Genomic DNA, 20,948 nt, shown 5'->3' with positions numbered 1-20,948 from the left:
TTGTAAGGCACAGAAGTTTGAGCCTTAGAATGAAGGCTTTTTGGTGGGAGTGGGGGACTTGCCTTAATTGAGTAGGTACTCCTGTGACCCTTTAGTTTTATAGCTAAATATTAACACTTTGTGCAATTCTGTGAGAATACAGTATGGTTTATATTTTGTTCCTTGAAAAACTATTTCATGTTCATTGCATTAAACAAATAATTAAGAATTATGGTCTCTCTTTTGGTCCCAGCAGCATCAGAACCAACAAAGCCCAGTGTAAGCCAGCCACTACTTGTTGCCTCCATTAACAGTACTTCCACAGCAACCAACACGGTTGGTGGCAATAATAATGTTAAACGTGCTGTGGGCAACAATCAGCAGCAAGCACAGCAGCAGTCCTCACCTCGCTACCCACCTCGTGAAGTACCACCACGGTTCCGGCACCAGGAGCAGAAGCAACTCTTGAAGCGAGGGCAGCCGATACCAGGGATTGCTGCAAACCTGGGGTCAACATCTAAACTGCTGATCAGCCAGTCAGAAGCGAGCACAGTAACTAGTGAGGAACCTGCAGCTGGTGGTGAATTGCAGAAGAGCAGCAAAACCCAACCAGGTGAGAGAGAGAGCAAAGGTGTCTGCTGGGTGGATCACTGAAAGAGGGATGCCTGTAATGCGTGGCTTGGTCTCTCATGTGCTTTCCTAATGAAGGCTCATATGGAGGGAAGCAGTATATTTTAGTGGAAACCGAACTGTTCTCAGTGCTATTAAGACCATTCTCTTCAGTTTTTTGTGACTCTTGGCAATAGGAACTGTGCTTAGACAGGCCTCCCACAGAACCTTCCAGAGCACATGGTGCAACTCTCTTCCCTCTCAACTAACAGTTTTATTTGCCTTTCCTTTGTGGTGAGGGAGATGCCCACTCTCCTTAGATCTCTCTTGGCAGTTGTGATGAGATCACTAGAATTTCTCCTGGTATTTCCAACTATAAGAACATAAGAAGAGCCCTGATGCTGGATCAGACCAAGGGTCCATCTAGTCCAGCACTCTGTTCCCACAGGGGCCAACCAGCCACCGTCCAGGGATGAACAAGCAGGACATGGTGCAACAGCACACACCCCTATATTGTTGCAGTTTGGTCTTGGGACTGTACTTAAATGTCCCCAATGTGACAGGAAGTCTTAGCACATTGTTGTATTCTAATAGCTGTATGCACTTCCTTGCTTTGAGGTGTGAAGAGTTTTGTCCCCAGAGGAGGAGGTAGAGAGATAAAGAGAGGAAAACAGGGAGCGAGGAAACAGAAACAGATAGAAAATGAGGGTTTAGGAATAAAGTGAAGTTCTCTTTACATTCAAACTTTGTTTCTGTTCCTCCTTACTTAGAAGAAAATACAAAACCCATAATTTGTGTAAGATGTGGAGGAGCATAATGTGGGTAAATGCTAGCAGTTTATTCTTATAGTGCTAGAGCCTGGACACTCAGCATGGTAATGTCAGAGAAGGCCTGGATGGCAGCTAATAACTCATTACCATAATAATGAAATAATAAAAAGCAGTTTTAAGAGATGGTTTCATATTAAGATACCAAGTATTTTTAAAAGACAAATTTAATATAGCTGAAACTTTAAAAAATAAATAAGCTACTAAATCTTATTTGTTCAATTTATTTTAATATAAGCTTTTAATACAGATGTAAAATGTCTAGAAATGCTGAAGTCATGGCGGAAAGGTGTGTTTTCCTTTTTTAGAAATTTTTTGGGGGGGAAGTTATGTTTCAATAAAAGTGCATCATGATAAACTATTCTTTTTCATGATGAATGTTGTTAAAATTAACTCTAAAAGAATTAATAAAATATATTGGGATGGAAACTCGAGAGAACTGCGCTGTCTGCCTTTCCAAAATCGCAAAGACGACCTTGGAGAGGACAGAAAGGGGGTGTGGCTGATGGGGGGGCTGGGGAAGTGGGGATGTGAGCTGTCCGCTGCCTCCTTCCCGCTCCCTCCCTAACGCTGCAGCCACATAGACAAAAACATCTGTCTAGTCAACATGCAGAGTGGAGCATCGTGAAGGCGCTGAACATCTTTATTCCAAGAAGCTTTTCTTTAACATGCTGCCTTGGATTTCTGATTTTTGCTTCTTTTTAAATTTTGTTTTAACTGTTTTATTCTGTTTTTATTTTCATTTTACCTTGTACACCGCTCCGAAATTTTTCAATGGGGAGCGGTATATAAATATTCTAAATAATAATAATAATAATAATCTCCACGCTCTTTCTGCTCTGCTTACGATCCCCAGTAGCCTCTGAGTTCAAAGGCTGACAGGAATCCCGACAGGGTTGCCCCCTTGGTGTTTCATTCTCCCTTACAAGTTTTAAAATTATATTTCAAACCCAAAAATATTCATACCATTGCAATCTTCCAGGTCTTAAAATGTATTAAGCAATGAAAGATTGCAATGATGTGAATATTTTCAGCTGAAAACTGAATTATACTTCTGTCTTCTATCATATCCTTATATCTAAACAAACTATTTGTTTTCCAAGTGTTAAATCCATCATCTCGCTGCATTTCTTCTAACACCATTTGCAGCGGAGAGGTAGCTGGATTTATCAGACATTTGTACCAGTCCCATATCTTTAAACAATTAGATTCTAGAAAATGACTTTTAATTATGTTATTTATCTCTGCACAAGATTTTATGAAATGGCGTCTTTGGCATTTCTTTTTTCATATTTCATTTTTTTCAGATTAGGGTTCTAATTTCCAGTCAGCCAAGGAATTAATACAACTAGCTGTATAATACAAATTTACATTTGGCACTGGCAACCCTCCGTTCTTTTTCTCATCTTGCAGCACCTTAATTTTGATTATATTATTATTATTATTATTATTATTATTATTATATTTTATCAAAAGGTCTTGCCACTTTTTAAGTGGTATATGCATTATTTTAATTGGGATGGTTTGAAATAAAAAATGTAATATAACCATTCTCATTGTAGCTACTCTCCTCAAAAAGAATAAGTTTAATTTTCCCCATTGTTTTATAAGATCTACACATTTTCCATATAATAATTCGTAGTTTTTATACTGTCCTTGTTTCCATTTATATTAAAATCTATTGCTTCTTTTTTCATATTTTTTGAAATACTAATAACCATTATTTCTGTTTTATGTTTATCTATTTTCTATCCTGTCAGTAGTCCATAATTTTTTATGGGATTTTCAATGTCTTTTAGTGACTGAATTGGTTTTGTCATTATCAAAACAGCATTATCTGTGTATATAGGTTTTTATTTCATTATTTAATTTCTCCATGTATATTCTGATTTTTCTCTTAATTTTATATCTAAGGGCTGTGATGCTAAAAAAAAAAGCATTGCTGAAAGAAGGCATCCTTGTCTTGTACCTATAGTTAATCCTAAATTGGATGTCATAATGCCATTAATTGGAATCTTAGCCTGCGGATTTCTATAAATTCCATTCAAGATGATCAAATGCTTTCTTAGCCTCAAGAAATAACATAGTTGAAATCATTATATTTATTTGAAATCAATTATATTTATTAACTTCAGGATATTTTAGTTTATTTTCCATTCCTTTAAAATCCAATTTGACCATAGTTTATATATTTATATATAATAGAATAGAATATTATTTAAACAGTTTGCTAGAATGCTAGTGAAGACCTTGTAATCAATATTTAATGATATAGAAGTTGTAAATTGCCCAGAGAGTTTTGGCTATTGAGTGGTATAGAAATGTAATAAATAAATAAATAAAAGTTACTAATGCTGAGTTTTTCCCTTCTTTGGGGATTTCAACAATATTTGCTTTGAAAAGGAAAGGAACCTCTCATGTAAGCACTTGAGTCATTACTGACTCCTAGAGGGACGCCTGCTTTCACTGACGTTTTCTTGGCAGACTTTGTAGCAGGGTGGTTTGCCATTGCCTTCCCCAGTCGCAGTTACCTTTCCCCCAGCTAGCTGGGTACTCATTTTACCGACCTCGGAAGGATGGAAGGCTGAGTCAACCTGAGCCAGCTGCCTGAGAACCAGCTTCCGCTGGGATCGAACTCAGGCCATGGGGAGAGTTTTGGCTGCAGTAACTGCCACTTACCACTCTGCGGCAATCTGGGGGCGACAGAAGAAAAAGTAACAGTTGTCAGCCTAGTTTTGGCTGACCTGGAGTAAGCTCTCCCCAGAGGTCCTGAGTGTGCAGGGCGGATTGTACAGGGGAAGGTAATCCTGCAGGTAACCTTGACCCAAACCATGTAGGGCTTTAAAGGTAATGACCAACACTTTGTACTTAACCCAGAAACTAATTGGCAACCAGTGGAGTGACTTTAATGTTGGGGTAATATGCTCACCTCTAGATGTACCAGTGACCAACCTGGCTGCCATATTTTGAACTTATTGAAGTTTCCCAACTAGGTACAATGGTAGCCCTATGTACAGCGCATTGCAGAAGTTGAGCCTCAAGGTTCCCAGCGCGTGCACTACTGTTTTTAGGTCTTTCAACTCCAGAAAAGGGCACAGCTGACATAACAGCAGAAGCTCATAGTAGGCACTCCTGGCTGTTGCATCTATCTGCGCTGTCATTTGGAGCACTGCATCCAGGAGCACCCCCACGCTGCAAATGCAGACTTTCAGGGGGGAGTGTAGCCCCATCAGAGCTGGTTGACACATCTCCAAACCCAAGTCTGGATTCAGCTTCAGTTTGTTTTTCTTCAACCAGCCCAAATCATGAGCCTGTTAACAGGCATACAGAACATCTTAAAATAGTTAGGGAAACTACTAGATTTGCTCTGTTTCTAGAAAAGAACTGGGTTTTTTTTAGAATCAAGAATGATCTAGGGGTTAGCATGTGTACTTCGACATATAGTTTAACCCATAGTGATGCCAGTTTTTAATATGAATAGTCTCAGAATTGGATCAAATTAGCTGCTTTGCTGACATACTCATTTTTAAAAATCTTAGATTTTCCAAGCAACTTTCAGATATCCTTCTGTTAAAACTTTATGGTGAGTTGTAGTCATATGACTTACGTAAATGATTCCTCTCTGTAGAAAACATTAGAGATTTAGCACAGAATTTGTGCAGCAACGGTGCCACTTGTTCTGTTTCCTTGATGCAGCCATGTTTTGGTAGCTTTTGCCGAGTAATAATATGGTTGCCTTCTGTGACAGTAAAAAGGGAAATGGTGAACTGGCCATTTGGGCAGAAGCCATTCTAAGTTGGGCATTTTGTTCTTCTGATTGTCTTCTGTAGTACTAATAGTGAAGACGGGGGATCACTGGATTGAGTGCAGGCTCCAAGAGAACAAAGTATTCAGCTGCTAGGGAGAGTAGCAGATACTACACATTGTAAAGGTGATTTAACATTATTTCTGCTGAATCTCACTTTCCCCTAAAATCCATTTTTGGGCATGGTGTGAAGAGAATGGATATATTTGTTTGGATAATTATTGTGCATTTTCAGCAGGAATTTAGAATTTTAAAAACATAAAACAGTGATATCACTTTAATCTGTAAACCGCCCAGAGAGCCCTGGCTATGGGAGCGGTATATAAGTGCAATAAATAAATAAATAAATAAATAACCGCCTCCAAGCATTCATTCAGAGGAGAAACACTATCCTTAGTTGATGCTGTTATCGAAGGCACAGAGAAATATATTTGGATGTCATCGGCATACTGATAGCACCCTGCCCCATGCCTCCAGATGATCTCTCTCAGTGGTTTCATGTACATGTTGAACAGCATTGGGGATAGGATGGTGCGTTGTGGTATTATTTATTTATTTATTTATTTATTTATTACATTTTTATACCGCCCAATAGCCGAAGCTCTCTGGGCAGTTCGCCATATGACAGGAAAAACTTCCTGACTGTTAGAGCAGTACGACAAAGGAACCAGCTATCTAGGGAGGTTGTGGTCTCTCCCACACTAGAGGCATTCAAAAGGCTGCTGGACAACCATCTGTCAGGGATGCTTTAGGGTAGATTCCTGCATTGAGCAGGGGCTTGGACTCGATGGCCTTGTAGGCCCCTTCCAACTCTGCTATTCTATGATTCTGTGAGCTCCTTTTTTGAGGAGCAGCTCTCTCCAAGCATCCCCAGCATTGAGTTGACTATTAGTCAACAGTGTGCCTGATCGATACATCCCCCGCCCTCTCTCCCCCCCTCAGTCCTCCCACTGGTATCCCACCAGCCATTGTAAGTTCTGCCAGCTGGACTAGAGTGGCAGCCGCTGCTTTGGTAGCTCTTGCCAGGGGACTCTGTAGTCGCCAAAAATAACCAACTGTGTGTGACAAAATAGTCAATGGTGCCTGACACACAACACAATAATGGTGGTTCAGATAATCAACTCTGCACAGTGTTGGTTATTTGCACTAGTTATTTCAGCCGAATAACCAACTGTAGTGTAAAATAATCTTGACAGACAACACAATAACTACCTGTTGACTAGAATCATAGAATCATAGAGTTGGAAGGAGCCTATAAGGCCATCGAGTCCAACCCCCTGTGGCACGATAACACCCACCATTGCTTATCATGTCATCTGAACCCAGTCAAAGTGATGTATCCTGTAAAAACTTCTAAGAGGGCGTTTTGAGTTGCTGTTACTTTGCTTTTTGGGGACAGATTAACAGAACTGATACAACATAGAAACTGACAGATAAATCTAATTGACTTTGCTCAGAAGTAGCATGAATTTATTGTTTACTGGAACATAGACCAAGATAGGGACACTTCAGATGCATGGTCAGTTTACTATGTTTAATTATAAATAATAAAAAGAAGGCCCAGTCCCTCCACTTTGGGTCAGTTATCTCCCTCATCGCCAGTATCTTGGTCTCATCTGAACTGAGCTTCAGTTTATTGGTGCATATATAGTCCATCCCAAACACTTGTTCAAGACTGTAAAGGAAGAGCGCCCAGCAACCTCCTGGCTCTTGACTGGATTTAGCACGGATCCCCAGGCTCAGACACTCACAGCTCACACAAGATGAGGTTTAAGACCATTTATTAGGAGAAGGGTAGGAATACATGGGATTAGCAGAATAAAACCCTAAAAGCATGCATAAATGTATAAGAACCCAGAACAAGCAAGCTAAAAACTAAAACTACAAAGTCATACGTCACCCAGACCGCACTCAGCTGACACCCCCTGTTCTAATCACAGGAACGTCTTTATACTATCCTTTTTGCTCCTTCCCCCCTCCCTTCAGCTTTGAAGCGTGGAGTTTCTTCACACCTCTGCCCGGGATGGTTAATCACTCAAGGACACAAGACAGTTACAATCGGCTTGGCTCCAGTCTTCTCCCCCATACAGCTGCCTGGTTCTTATCTCCCTTCCTACGGAACCATAAAATTCATAAATTAAAAGACATGCCAGTCCCAAGGCCCGGTTAACCCTCATCCTACCCTTACAAAGACAACCTCTGTCATCCCTGAAGAAGATGGAAAGGAGGAGTAGAGTTGCATGTCATCGTTATACAGCTGGCATTTAACTCGACATCTCTGGATAATCTCACTTAGCAGTTTCATGTAGATATTAACCACAGCGGGGCAGGGGGCATAATGAAGCCCCATAGTACAAATGTTTCACTGTTTCATGTTACTGAAGACACATGCTTTCTGCCCAAAAGCTCAGGATGAGGAAGAGAATCATTGATAGCTCTTTTGACATCCAGTAAATGCAGTTTTATAAGGGAAAGAATAAAGGAACAAGTGCTTCTGTGCAAATCAGCCTCAGGGTGAATTCTCAGTCATAAGGACTTGTTATTCCTTAGCTGAGTTTGTGTCTGTTGGAAATCTATGCTCAGTCCACTGGGGCCGCGGGCTTTATCTGCAATGGTTGTTGTTTTGATTGTTTTTTGTTTTTTATAGTTCTGGTTACATAGGTCAAGTAATACAACATATATATATATATATATACATACACACATTCAGAGTTCATACAAATATAAATACATGTTCCCGTCTGGGTTTGAGGTCCTTTAACATTCATTTAATTTAGTGCCCCCACCCCCCGGAAATGAGTCTCTTTACCCATCCACTTATACTTTCCATAGCTCTATATACACTTTAGGTGGTGTTCTCCCATCTTCCTCTTTGTTCACATAATAAATTTCCTCCATGAATGAGTTCAAGTTAAAAAGTTTTAAAAAATAGAAAACCAAAAATTCAAAGTCAAAATATTAAAAACAAAAGGCAAAAACCTTCCACGGACAGCAGCAGATAGCCCTTCAATTTCCTTGCTGTCAAGGGCACCAAGGTAAAAATTATATATACACGTTAAAAATAACAACCGCTTATCTCAGTTTTCAGTGGGAGTTGCTCAAGGTAACAAACCCATAAAATAGAATAGTTGAGAGTAAATAAGGTGGGAAGAAAAAGAAAATACGTGCACAAAATAGAAAATATGTAAGCAAAATCACGGAGCTCACTCAAACCCAACCGGCTCCTCCCGTCCTCAGGCCTGGGCAGTTTTTAAATGAATGAGCAATAAAATTCCTGCAGAAATAGATACCCTCCATAATATCAAATCCTGTCATCAAATTTCCTCCATATCCCCTTAAATTTATCTTCACTTAGTTGTCCTCGTGCTTTCCCCAGTTTTTGCGTCAACGTTTCTAGGAGGCCCATCTGCCACACCTTTTGGTACTAATTATCAATATGGAACCCCTTGCCATCTTTCCAATGTTTAGCTATCAACCACCTAGCCACCAGTAGTAGATGGCTTATTAATTCCTTATTAAAAGCTTGGTATCTAATCCCCTATATATCTGCAATTGTGTTAAGAGGCGTTGTAACGGAGAACATCAATAAAGCTGCAACACAGTCTGCACCATCAACCATCATCTGATAATGGGAGTGAAGATGCTGAGCTTTTTATTGGGAGAGAATTTACCTCTGCCTCCTACTCATTAATCTCTCTCGTTATGGGGCTACACGAGACCCATAAATAATAAAATGAGTTCGTACTTACCCATCGCTGAGGGTACTTCTTCAGCAGGTCTCTTGTTGAGGAGAAATTTCTCTTCCTAGTTTTAAAAGGACAAAGGTGGTGGGGGAGGAAGGGCAGAAGGGACTTATATTTGCACCCCCTTGCCCAGTAATGCTCCTGTGATCTCTTGCTTTTCCCTTAGGCCTGCCTCCCATTCGGGGCTTGGTCAGCTACTCCCCTAACCAGTCAGGTGATACAAACCTATTTCCCTTTCGTGTGTGTGTGTGTGTGTGTGTGTGTCCATGGCTTTTGACCATAGGTTGCCAATTCTAGTAGCTCCTCACGTGCTTCATTTCTTGGTTGTTGTGTCTTATTTGGAAGTTCACTGAAGTGCATGATTTGATTTTGGGCTGAGATGAAGAGACTGGTGTGTGCCTAACTGAGCATTGCAGTGATGTACAGAAACATTCATGTTGGCTTGTTTTCAGTTTATGGACAAGGTGTTTTTTTCTTTTTTTCTAAGCCCCTCCTTTTATTGACCCTGGGCTCAGATCCAAAGAATGACTCAAACTCATGCTAGGGACTTCTTCTAGCCAAGGCCTTGCCGTTGAGCAGCTGAGCCTCAGGCTGCTGCTTTTGGGGCAGCTTCTGTTGAAGAAAAAGGCCCACTTAACACACATTGAATGAGTCTTATGATTTTTTGGATACTGATTATCATCATCATCATCATCATCAATATACCGCCCCATAGCTGAAGCTCTCTGGGCAATTTATGTGCATTCTTATCATTTATGAATGTAATTATTTTTGGTAATTGCAATGCAATGGCAATTGGTTTGGAGCAAGAAAGACCCGGGGGGTTGGGGGAGTGCCTCTCCTGCCTGGCCTTTACTTTGGGAAAGAGCAGAAGAGGAAATGCAGGATTCTGCTATGAAGTGTGCTTCCCCCTCCCCTCTCATCTTTCTCAAGGGACAGTTTGGCATCAGGAAGGGGCCGGTAACTTCAGGAAGGCGAGCCCCAAATTGTGGATCTTTCATCTCCCGTAGATGTCGCTTATTCTTTTCAACAATCCGAGGCGAAAAGCATTGAGATCCTGCAGTCTGGCCGTCTCTATGCGGCAGGGTCTTGCTATTTACTGTGTTATCTGTACAGCACCATGTACATTGATGGTGCTATATAAATAAATAATAATAATAATAATAATAATAATAATGTTTGGACTTCAGCCCCAGCCATCATGGCCAATGCTTGGAGTTGTAGTCCAAACATGTGGCTGAAGAAGGCTGCTCTAGTCTATTGTGAAATGGCAGCCCAGGGAGCTATCAACAAAAGCCACACTGTGGATGGGAAGCATTTCTCAACCCTGAAACCTGCCAGAATAAAAGAGGTCTGACTGTTTGTGAGAGCTGAGAGTCAAGCCAGTTCTATCACCAGGACCCTGTTGCATACTGGTGGTGAAGGAACTGCATACCTTGCTATGCACACTATTTATACTATGATTCTACATTTTTATGTATTAATAAATTGTTTTGGCCAAGTTATCTGCTTTCAAAAGAATCCAAAGAGTTGTACAAATCATCGCGCCCTAATGCCTAAATGCCAGGCTGGGGCCTTCTACACTAATATGGCTAAGTAACAAGGCTGACAACAGTTGTGGAGACAAAAAAAGTCCTTAATGCTTCATGCATATAGCACCTCACCACTATGCACTTTATATAAAGAAAACTAAGGGGAGGAAATGGTGGGGAGAAATTGGGGTAGGGGAGGAGAGAAATATCCTAAAGAGAACAAAGTTCATGGAGGATAGATCAACTTTCAAGTGCTTTCTTAAGGTGAGGAGGAAGAGATGTGGAGCACGCTAGCCAAAGGCCCGCTTGCTTACTGATTCCTAGAGCAGAAATGAAGTATCCGTCCTGCCACCCCAGACCTATACTATTTGATGCCTTGAATATTGAAATCCGGTAGGGCTGTACTTGTACTGCAATTCTGCATTCACAGCAGTATCCTGAAAGTCCTGGCAATTGTTTTCAAATACAAGCAAGTTTCTAGGCCTTATTGGATGCTTCAAGTGAGGACCAACCTATCCTGCATGCCTGTTCCTGCTGTAAAAAAGTGTTCTATACCGGGAGTGGGCAGACTGTAGATCTCCAGATGTTTTGAACTTCAACTCCCAGAACCCCCTGCCAGCATGGCCAGTGGACAGGAATGCTGGGAGTTGAAGCCCAAATCATCTGGAAATCTCCTTTCTGCCTACTGATGCCCTATCCAAGTGTAGGTCCAATTGCAGGTAGACTACTTTGAACTTTGTGTCTGTTATTAGTGTTGTACTTCTCCAACCCCCTTTTGAAATGTGTAGACAAGAGTCACCATAAAGCTCATCTTCTCTAAAATCAAACAATCAGACCACCTTCCTCTTCTTGTGTTGGTGGTAGGTCTTTTTGGTTCTCATATTCTCCAGGATATAACTAGCTTTCTATTGTGTAGCCATGCCTGTGTGTGCTTGCAGGCAGAGAGTTCAAAAGCAATGCTAAAGTTAAATCCTGCCTTTCCATTGAAGAGAGAAAGAAAGGGTTTATCAAGGTAATTCTGCAGTACAATAAAAATTAGAGAACTTAAAGAAAAAACAGTACAGCAGATGAGACAAACAAAAGTTTATTCTCCCAGACATCTGCAAAATAACTTCATCTCAGCAAGCTAAAAGCCTGCTAAAAAAGAAGGTCTTTGCAAAACAGAAGATTATTTATTTAGTGCCATTGGTGATGCATAGACAGGTCCACGCCCCAAGGAGCTTATAATGTAAACTTCAACACAGGGTTAGAGGAAGGGGGAGGGAAGGGGAGGTAAACTTAGAAACTATATGTAGTTGTTCCAGTTTCATGTGCTCCATTACACTAGGGCATGGGAAATACATGGTTGTACCCAAAGTTTCCCTGAAAAGGTATATTTTGAGGTGGGATGTGAAGGAAGAAAGGGAGTTGATCTCACTCAGATGTTCTGGGAGGCCGTTCTAACCAAGCACACAGGGCAGCAAGGGAGAAGAAAGGGCAGAGTCCTTTGAGGGAGCAAAAGACAGTACGAGGACTGAGGGTCATGCAGGAGTGGTCACAATATGTCACTATATAGGAGGGGACAGATAAGGGTGGGACGGGACAAGGCCACGGTGGGCTCGGAAGAGTTCATGCTGGATCTGGAAGAGGACAAGAAGCCAGCGTAGGGGTTCAAGGAGGTGTCGTGACGAGAGCGACACGAGGTCAATGATTTGGGCAGCAGAGTGCTAGACAGAGGTGAGGCAACAGAAGATGAAGTTTGCCATAGTCTAGATGAGAGATGAGGGCATGGAGCAGAGTTTTTGCTGACTAGGGTCAAGAGGAGGTCTGCAGCCTACGCATGGTCACAGAGGGGATTCTCCCGTGTTCAAACAAACTGCATCTCAAAGAAGAGCTTAATGACTGGGAAGGCTCAGCGGGAGGAGATAGTCCTTGCAGATATCTAGGTTCATTTCACATGTGAAATAATAAGACATTTATGCAAGCCATTTTGCTAAGGATATGACAGATAACTACCACATGTCTCTGCAGCATTTTGTAGCCATAGTTTACAGAAGGCTGGTCTTAACAAAATCTTGTTATGTCTCATTCCTCTGTTCACTATACTGAATTGGTTAGCTTTCTGTCATTTCCAATGATGCTGTGTTTTCTGTTTCTAGATCTGAACCACAGCACACTTGGATCCCATTATGAGAACTCTCACTGGGGACCAGTCTCTTCCAGTAGTGACTCCAGCACAAACTGGGATAAAGTTATTGTAGACGGCTCAGACAAGGAGGCATGGCCCTCAATCACCGGCAGTGACTTGGAGCTGGCTTCAGAATGTATGGACGCTGACTCTGCCTCCAGTTCTGGGTCAGAAAGGAACCTTCTTATCATGGCCTCCCGGGGCCCGGGCAGCGAAGTCAACAGCCTAAGGAATGGCATTGGACACGGTTCTCAGACCAAGTTTGTCAACGGTAGCAACAGCAATAATGTGGGCAATGGAAGCATTGCCAGGTCCTGGGGCGTGTCTCTTGGTGCTGTGAGGAGCACCTGTCAGATTTCTGCAGATGTTTCTAATGGCATTTCCGAAAGTAGCAACAATAGAGTGAATTCTTGGGGCACCCTCAATTCATCCAATGGAGAATTAAATCCCAGCACTTTGTGTTCAAATGGCCACTGTGGTGCCTGGCCTGCCTTGGAAAACAATGGGCATGCCCTGAAAGGGCCCGGAGGAAGCAGCAGCTGCAGCACAGGAGTAAGCCAAGTGGTGAACAATCAGAGCATGAACTCTAGCCTTGGCAGCTCCTGGGGCAGCCTCCAGGAAAACTGTGATTCCCAAGTAAATGGTACAAGGAAGGTTTCGCGTACTGGGCAACCTCAAAACCCTAACTCTGAAGTGAATGGACCAAATAATAACACTACTAACTTTATGACCTCTAGTTTACCAAACCCTGCTGGTTCGATGCAGATGACTGAACCGGCTAGTAGTAATACAGGACCTGGGACCTGGTGCCTGAATGCCAAGAGCAATCGGTCTCAGCCCCAGGCCTCTCCAATAATAAACGGCACTTCTGTTTTGCACCTGAGCAATGGTGAAGCAAAAAATGGTGGGACTCCAGGTACTATGTGGGGTGCCTATGGCCCCATTTACTCTAGAGACACCTCTTCAGACTCCAACAGCCACGCCAATAATGACACTGTGAATGCAACTCTAATGCACCCTGGGCTCAGCGGGTCCAGGAGCTCTCACTTTGAAATCAGTGGGGATAAAGGAGCGGGGACTTGGGAGGGGGCAGGGGTGGGCAACACCCAGAATGCTCCATGGGTGGGTGGAATTGGAACGGGCTCTGGAGAAGCCCGGAGGGGTCCTGCCCAAAACACCAACTTAGCAGATGGAGAATGGAACAAACTGCCAAGTAATCAGCATTCTTCCGAGGGCACCAGTGGGAACATCAAGAAGTTTACAAATGTGTGGAAATCTGCGGAAGAGGAGAATGCTGGTGTTGACATCCAGAATTTCCCAGCCACTCAGATCCTGGAGCAGAATGGTGGATGGACTAAGACAAGTACTGGGGATAGTGAAGGCAGCACCGAGAACCCTGAGGAGCAAGCCACTTCAGATGGGATAAGCCGTGAAAGAAGGAAAGTTGACCAGCAGGCCTTGCTCCAAAGTATAGTGAACAGAACGGATTTGGATCCACGGGTCCTTTCCAATTCTGGTTGGGGACAGACTCCAATCAAACAAAACACTGCCTGGGATACAGAGATGTCTCCAAGAGGGGAAAAGAAGGCAGACAATGGGACAGAGGCCTGGGGGGGCTGTGTGGTCCAGGCCTGCAGCTCAGGGGGTGTTGTGGAGCGGCCCAGCCTAAATGGCAACAAGGCTTCGTCTGGGCCAGGGTGGGGTGATCCCAAATCTGTTACAAGGTGGGGAGACTCCAAAGTCTCCAGGAGCCAAGGGAGTTGGGAGGAGGGATCTTCTGCTACTGCACTGGCCAAGGGCAATCAATCATGGGGGAGTAGCAAAGATGACCGCTCCTCATCATCAACTTGGAGTGATGGAGAAAAGCTGAAACAGGGTTGGGGAGATGGGCAAAAAGCAAGCCCCGGGTGGGCAGTTCCAGCTGTCGAGGGCTGGGGGGACAACTTGAGAAGCAATCATTGGGGTGAGATGAAGAAGTCTAGTTCTGGCAGTAGTGACAGCGACAGGTCAGCTTCTGGCTGGAAAGAACCAGGCAAATCTAGCACTGTGCACTGGGCAGGGGGCGCCGGAAACAGCGCCAAGCCAAGCAACGGTTTGGGATGGGAGGAGCCTGCCAAGCCAAACCAAAGCCAAGGGTGGGGAGAGCCCCCCAAACCAAGTCGTTCTCAGAGTTGGGGGGAGGCATCCAAAACCCCTGGCTCTCCAGACTGGAACAAGCAACAGGACGTTGGATGCTGGGGGGCGCAGTCTGCTGCAAGCAAACCGCCAGGTGGAGGATGGCTGGGGGGGCCCATGCCGGCACCTGTCAAGGAAGAAGAACCCACTGGGTGGGAGGAGCCGTCCCCAGAGTCAATTCGCCGCAAAATTGAGATCGATGATGGAACTTCTGCTTGGGGAGATCCAAGCAAATACAACTACAAGAATGTGAACATGTGGAACAAGAACACCCTGCATGGTGTTGGCCGTTCAGACCAGCAAGCACAGGTGCAGCAGCAGGTGCTGCCTTCAAGCGCTGTAACTGCCGTGGAGAGCAGCTCTGGTAAGTCGTCCTTTTGCATGATACTCTCCTGTTATGGAGGTAACCCCCAATATCGCTGTGCTTTTAAAATTCAAAACTTGGAAGGGGTAAGCTTGTATATTGTAATAATTTCTAGAGGGGTAGCTGTGTTAGCCTGCTGCAGCAAAAGCAACAAAGAGTGTTGTGGCATCTTAAAGACAATTTATTATGGCACACTACCCACTTCATCAGATGTAAGTATATTTGAGTGTTTCTTAGAAGCACACAATCTGAGGAAAAGTTCAAAACAATGTTAACCAGATTGTGAGAGAAGCCCTCTCAGTGACTGACCCAGCTGCAAGAGACAAAAGAGAGCACGAGTGATGGAAAGAAGGAAGCGGGGGGGGGGGGGGCATAGCTGGTGGGAGAGGCGGGTTGGGAAAGTTGGGCATTTTCCCATCAATATCCTCTAGTACAGCAGCAATCTATTTTCTTCTGGGGGCTGGATTGCCCCCTTCTGGACCAAGCCCACAGGGCGGATGATGACACTGGAGGGAGCAAAACCCCACCTCCTCCCATGATGTCCCCCCCCCCCCCATGCCTCTTCCGGCGCAGGAAAACTGACTGCTGACGCTTGTTGGAGCCAGGTCCTGCAAGTGCTGGCTGATATAATGCCTCCTTCCCACTTTGAGTGGGGTGGGAAGGGAGCCGGCCGGAGGAATCCCCATCGTACATCTGAAATCTGATCAGACGTTACAAAGGGATTTCCTTTTGTGCTGCTCGCCCCTCTCCCCCCCCCCCCACTTTACTGGAAGGGTGCCCTGGGTCAGGGGGTGGGTCTTTGGGAGGAGGAGAGCTCTGCAGAAGGTGCTCAGCTCTCGCAAGCCATGCTGTGGGGCAGAGGTTGCCCTCTTCTGCTAATACACGTGTTACCTTTTAAGCATTTAATAGCCTCTCCCTGGCTTAAAATGTAATCAGTTTACTTTTTAGATAAAGTAAATAAAATGCCACTTCCTTTCTCTGTGTCTGTAAAATTTTCTAAAGAAGCAGCATCTTTGCAGTATCCGGTCACTGAAAAAGGTCCTGGGAGCTTTACAAAAGTTGGACTAACTTCGGTGCCTTTTCTTTCCAGCAACAAAGATCCTCTTCCTTCAGTTGCCTTCTATTCATTTCCTACTTGTGTTGTGTTCCAAATGCGAGTAGAGGAAGGAGTGAGCTCGTGGACTTTTTATGTTTTGATCCACAAACAGGAATATCGTGTGTAGCATGTTCCTTGCTTATCAGAAATCTTTCTAGCCCTGTAACATATTGTTTAGCCTTGGGATTTGATAATAACTTGGACCTCTTTTGAAAGGTTGGGGGGAGCCTCCTCCTGCATCTGCTACTGTAGATAATGGCACATCAGCGTGGGGTAAGCCTGTCAACACTGGTACAAGCTGGGGAGAGTCCATTGGTGATACAGTGAGCACCAGTAGCTGGGGGAATGCATCCGTTGGGCAACCAACTTCTAATAAACCCGGTACGTGCTCTTGTAGAACTGCATGAAATATGGATTGTGAATTTCACTGGGAAAGTCGCTGGTACCTGACTTCTGGGTAGGGTAGATCCTGGTGGAAAAATTGTTTTAATATGAGCCTCCTTTCTCACGCCCCTGAGCATGCCTTGGGTTGGGGAGATTTAGATTCATGTCCTTCCTGTCAGTGGCCTGTGTGAGCTTGCCACTAGTTTCATTTTCCCATCTGTAAAATGGGGGAAATAATGGCCCACATGACAGTACTGCATAATTGCTGTAGTGTTGGACTGTATTGATTAGTAAAGAACGGATTTATTTTATCAGGACCCAAGTCTATGCAAGTTCCAGATGGCTGGTGTGGGGGTGATATGCCTTTGACAGGAAGTCATCAGGCCAGCTGGGAGGAAGAGGATGATGTTGAGATTGGAATGTGGAACAGCAACTCCGTGCAAGATGCAAGTGCGTCTTTACACTGGCCCCCTTGCTCAAAGAAACTGCATTCTAAGGTAACCAACTTTGGTGGGGTGGGGTGGGGCTGGGCTACCTTGTTCAGAAGCTCCTTTCCGCATCCCTATAAAATTGGCTGCTGTTGAACAAGAAAGCGGGCAAGATAGGATAGAATTAACTCCTCCTCTGACAGAAGGCAGAGGCAGCCTCCGTCAGCATCTCTGCCTGGAGAAGGGTCCCACCTCGCATTTTTTGTCTCTACTAGTCAGGAAGAATGTTGAGGCTCTTTGTGTGCAATTTGCTCATATGTTTTCTTACGTCTTTTGACCTGTTGCAGCCGTGTCCTTAAGGGGTACACTTTAGCTTCAGACCTAGACCTCAGGGAGGCATCCAAGTTAGCTGACGGTACCTTTGCCACTGTAAACCTACCCTTGCAGGTCAGGATGATGAATAAAGAAGTGAATGTTCTTGGTGCTGAGGCTAAACATAGTCGCCAAATTGGACCCAGGGGCCTCTCTAGGGGTTGGTTCATCTCCCCCCACCAAAACCCTTGCAGCACCTAACCCAATATTATATGATCCAAACTTTGGAGAATAAATAGGAAACCTAACAGGAGAGAGTATTGTTCTATCTGTGATCTTCTGCGTTTGACGAAGAATTTCCCCTTCATCTCAGAGACCACACAGAAATAGGTAGAACCCCACTGACCCTTCTGTTCTCCAGCCCAGACCTTCTCTACTTCTCTTTGAATTCTTCGTCGTCTCTGTGCATCATACATATGGGCTCTGCACCTGCACAGAGCTGGACTTCAGGAAATTTCTATAGCTTTTGGCAGGAACCTCCCCTACTGCCTACTACACATGCCCCAGTGGGTTCCTGCTGAGTCCCTCAGTTCTTCTTCGGCCGCCATTGTGGCAGCTGCTTCTGAAGGGACCTCTCTACACTTTGGCCTAGCTGACAACAACTACCGTTTCTTTTTCTTTCTTCTTTTTTGTTACTTCATTCTTTCTCCGTATTCTCCCTATTATAGTACTCCTTCTGTCTAATTTTGTGTTTTTTATTTACTTTTGGTCTTCTGGTAGGCGACCTTGAATCGCTTACGCACGGGGCCCGGGGCCGTTGAGGCACCCTTTAGAAAATGCGTCAAATGTGGGAGTAAGACTCCACCAACAGACGGCCGCTCTCTCTGTGTTCTCTGTTTGGGTGAGAGACATAAGAGATGAAACCTGCCATCACTGTATGTCCTTCACCAAACAAACCCGAAAACACCGAGTGGATAGACTTGAATCCTTTCTCTGGGAAAAGGCAGTACAGGCTACCAACGCCCCTATGCAATTTACGGGCTCCTTGGGCCACAACATGGCTTCCTCAGCCACTACAATTTCCTGCAATCTGGGCTGAAATCTTAATCATACCGAGCACCCCAGCATCAGTGCCCTCTCATTCTACCCTGGCTCTAACCCCAGGCTGGTCTGACCTTTCACAACTTGTATCTACTATGGCAAAAAAGCCTCAAAAGAAAGAGAAGAAATGGCAAGAACCTGAAAAACCAGGGCTTCCACGATTCCATCACTGCCACCAATGCTCAACTCTCTGATTCCTACAGAGATTGAACCGTCGATGTCAGCATTGATACTGAGACCAGTACCTTCGATATCAGAAGGCAAACTATTTGATTCCTCGCCCACAGTGACTTGCCCTGCTCTGGACACGGCGCTAGTCACCGTCGGGATCGACTCTGCTCAATCCCCATTGGCCATTTCTTTGGCATTGAGAAGAGAGAGGATCCTACCTTGACAACACCAACGTGCTCGTCGGGACAGGTCATGCTTTCCACATTCGGAGTGGGATAGAGAATCTGAGTGCTCCTCTTACCAGCACTGCAGATGTGATTGGGAGCAATGGAATTATTACCAGCCCTCTGATTACAGCTACTTGTATAGCTCCCAAGGAATACAGTCCTGCAAACATCGACACCTGAGCACTTCTGCCTGACCAGGACCGATGTCCGATTTCAGACCTCCTCCACCTTTACCAAGACGCTTACCACCACTACCACACCAAGAGGCAACGGAAGGGCCCTCTTTGCCACCATCAACTGCTATGCCCCCTGCGGAAACAACTCCAACTCCTCATTGATCACTGGACATCAAAACCCACTCTCCCAACCAGGATGATTCCGAGGATTCCGCACCAGAGGACTATCACTCAGATTCCACTTCGGTATCATCAGTAGCTCCCTCTACACCATCTCCTGATGGAGCTGTTGCATCCAAAGACCCAGCATCCCCATCAGAAGACATGGGCAGTTTCTCTGACCACATCCTGAAAATGGCCAGAGCACTAGGGCTGGAAACTGAACAGCAAATAGAACGCTCTAAGGATCCCGTATTTGATGCTGTCCTGTCCGAGGCCACATCTTCACTCGCAATCCCATTTCTACTAACTCTTCTCCAAACTGTACAGCAGCCATGGAAAACACCCTCTTCCATGACCCCTACTTCCAAAGCTTGGAAAATATATATCTAGTACAGGAGAATGACATGGGTTTCCTTTTTACACATCAGCCACCTAATTCGGGATAGTCAAATCTTCTCAAGGCAGATCACAGAGAGTCCATTTCTCACCAGTTGATAAAGAAGGACGACAACTGGACCTCATGGGCTAATGGATCTACACTTCAGCCTCCCTCAGCCTATGGGTCGCTACTTACCACGCAACTATGGCCTGCTCCTGGCTCTTCTTATGGGAGAAAATGGGCTCACTCTGACTACCTCCCAGATGACCATTGACAGCTGGCTTGGGTTTTCCAGGCTGAAGCATCGAAACTAGCTAGGCAACAAATACAGACACCACACTAATTGCGGTACCAAAAACCATGGTAGCCGTAATAGCTCTAAGATGCCATGTTTGGCTCTACTCCACGGGACTCTCACAAGAGGCTTCATCCCATATAGAGGACCTGCCATTTGACGGCACTGTCAGACTAATTTGATCTCATTTTTTGATCGGGTAACCTCTCTTGTGGACTGTGGGAATGCTGTGGATGTAATATATCTTGACTTCAGCAAAGCTTTTGACAAAGTGCCCCATGATATTCTGATTAACAAACTAGCTAAAAATGGGCTAGATGGAACAACTATTAGGTGGATTCACAGTTGGCTACAGAATTGGACTCAAAGAGTGCTTATCAATGGAACCTTCTCAAACTGGGGGGAGGTAACGAGTGGGGTGCCGCAGGGCTCAGTTCCGGGCCCAGTGCTCTTCAAAAATTTTATTAATGATTTGGACGAGGAGGTGCAGGGAACGCTTATCAAATTTGCAGATGACACAAAATTGGGTGGGATAGCTAATACCCTGGAAGACAGAAACAAACTTCAAAGTGATCTTGATAGGCTGGAGTGCTGGGCTGAAAACAACAGAATAAAATTTAATAAGGATAAATGCTAAGTTCTACATCTAGGAAATAGAAACCAAATGCACATTTTCAAGATGGGGGATCCTTGGCTCAGCAATACTACAAACGAGAAGGATCTTGGAATTGTTGTAGATCACAAGCTGAATATGAGCCAACAGTGTGATATGGCTGCAAGAAAGGCAAATGCTATTTTGGGCTGCATTAATAGAAGTATAGCTTCCAAATTGCGTGAGGTATTGGTTCCTCTCTATTCGGCTCTGGTTCGGCCTCATCTCGAGTATTGCATCCAGTTCTGGGCACCACACTTCAAGAAGGACCCAGACAAGCTGGAGCGTGTTCAGAGGAGGGCAACCAGGATGATCAGGGGTCTGGAAACAAAGCCCTATGAGGAGGGACTGAAAGAACTGGGCA

General features: G+C 44.4%; 1 protein-coding gene across 3 annotated transcripts in view; it reads left to right on the top strand.

Annotated features, from left to right (window-relative positions):
• TNRC6A (trinucleotide repeat containing adaptor 6A) overlaps nucleotides 1-20,948 on the top strand; it is a 67,193-nt gene that overhangs the window by 23,910 nt on the left and 22,335 nt on the right. For 2 of the 3 annotated variants that reach the window (XM_063143330.1, XM_063143332.1), the window contains exons 5-8: nucleotides 233-592; nucleotides 12,634-15,201; nucleotides 16,514-16,678; nucleotides 16,997-17,178. In XM_063143330.1, the coding sequence (XP_062999400.1) occupies nucleotides 233-592; nucleotides 12,634-15,201; nucleotides 16,514-16,678; nucleotides 16,997-17,178 (3,275 nt within the window). The remainder of the gene's footprint in view (nucleotides 1-232; nucleotides 593-12,633; nucleotides 15,202-16,513; nucleotides 16,679-16,996; nucleotides 17,179-20,948) is intronic. The other variant, XM_063143331.1, reaches the window with a different exon arrangement.

This window comes from Elgaria multicarinata, chromosome 17 (assembly GCF_023053635.1).
Source record: "Elgaria multicarinata webbii isolate HBS135686 ecotype San Diego chromosome 17, rElgMul1.1.pri, whole genome shotgun sequence".
Taxonomy (NCBI): domain Eukaryota; kingdom Metazoa; phylum Chordata; class Lepidosauria; order Squamata; family Anguidae; genus Elgaria; species Elgaria multicarinata.
The sequence above is the reverse complement of the archived record's forward strand: the minus strand, read 5'-3'. Positions and strand labels throughout refer to the sequence as shown.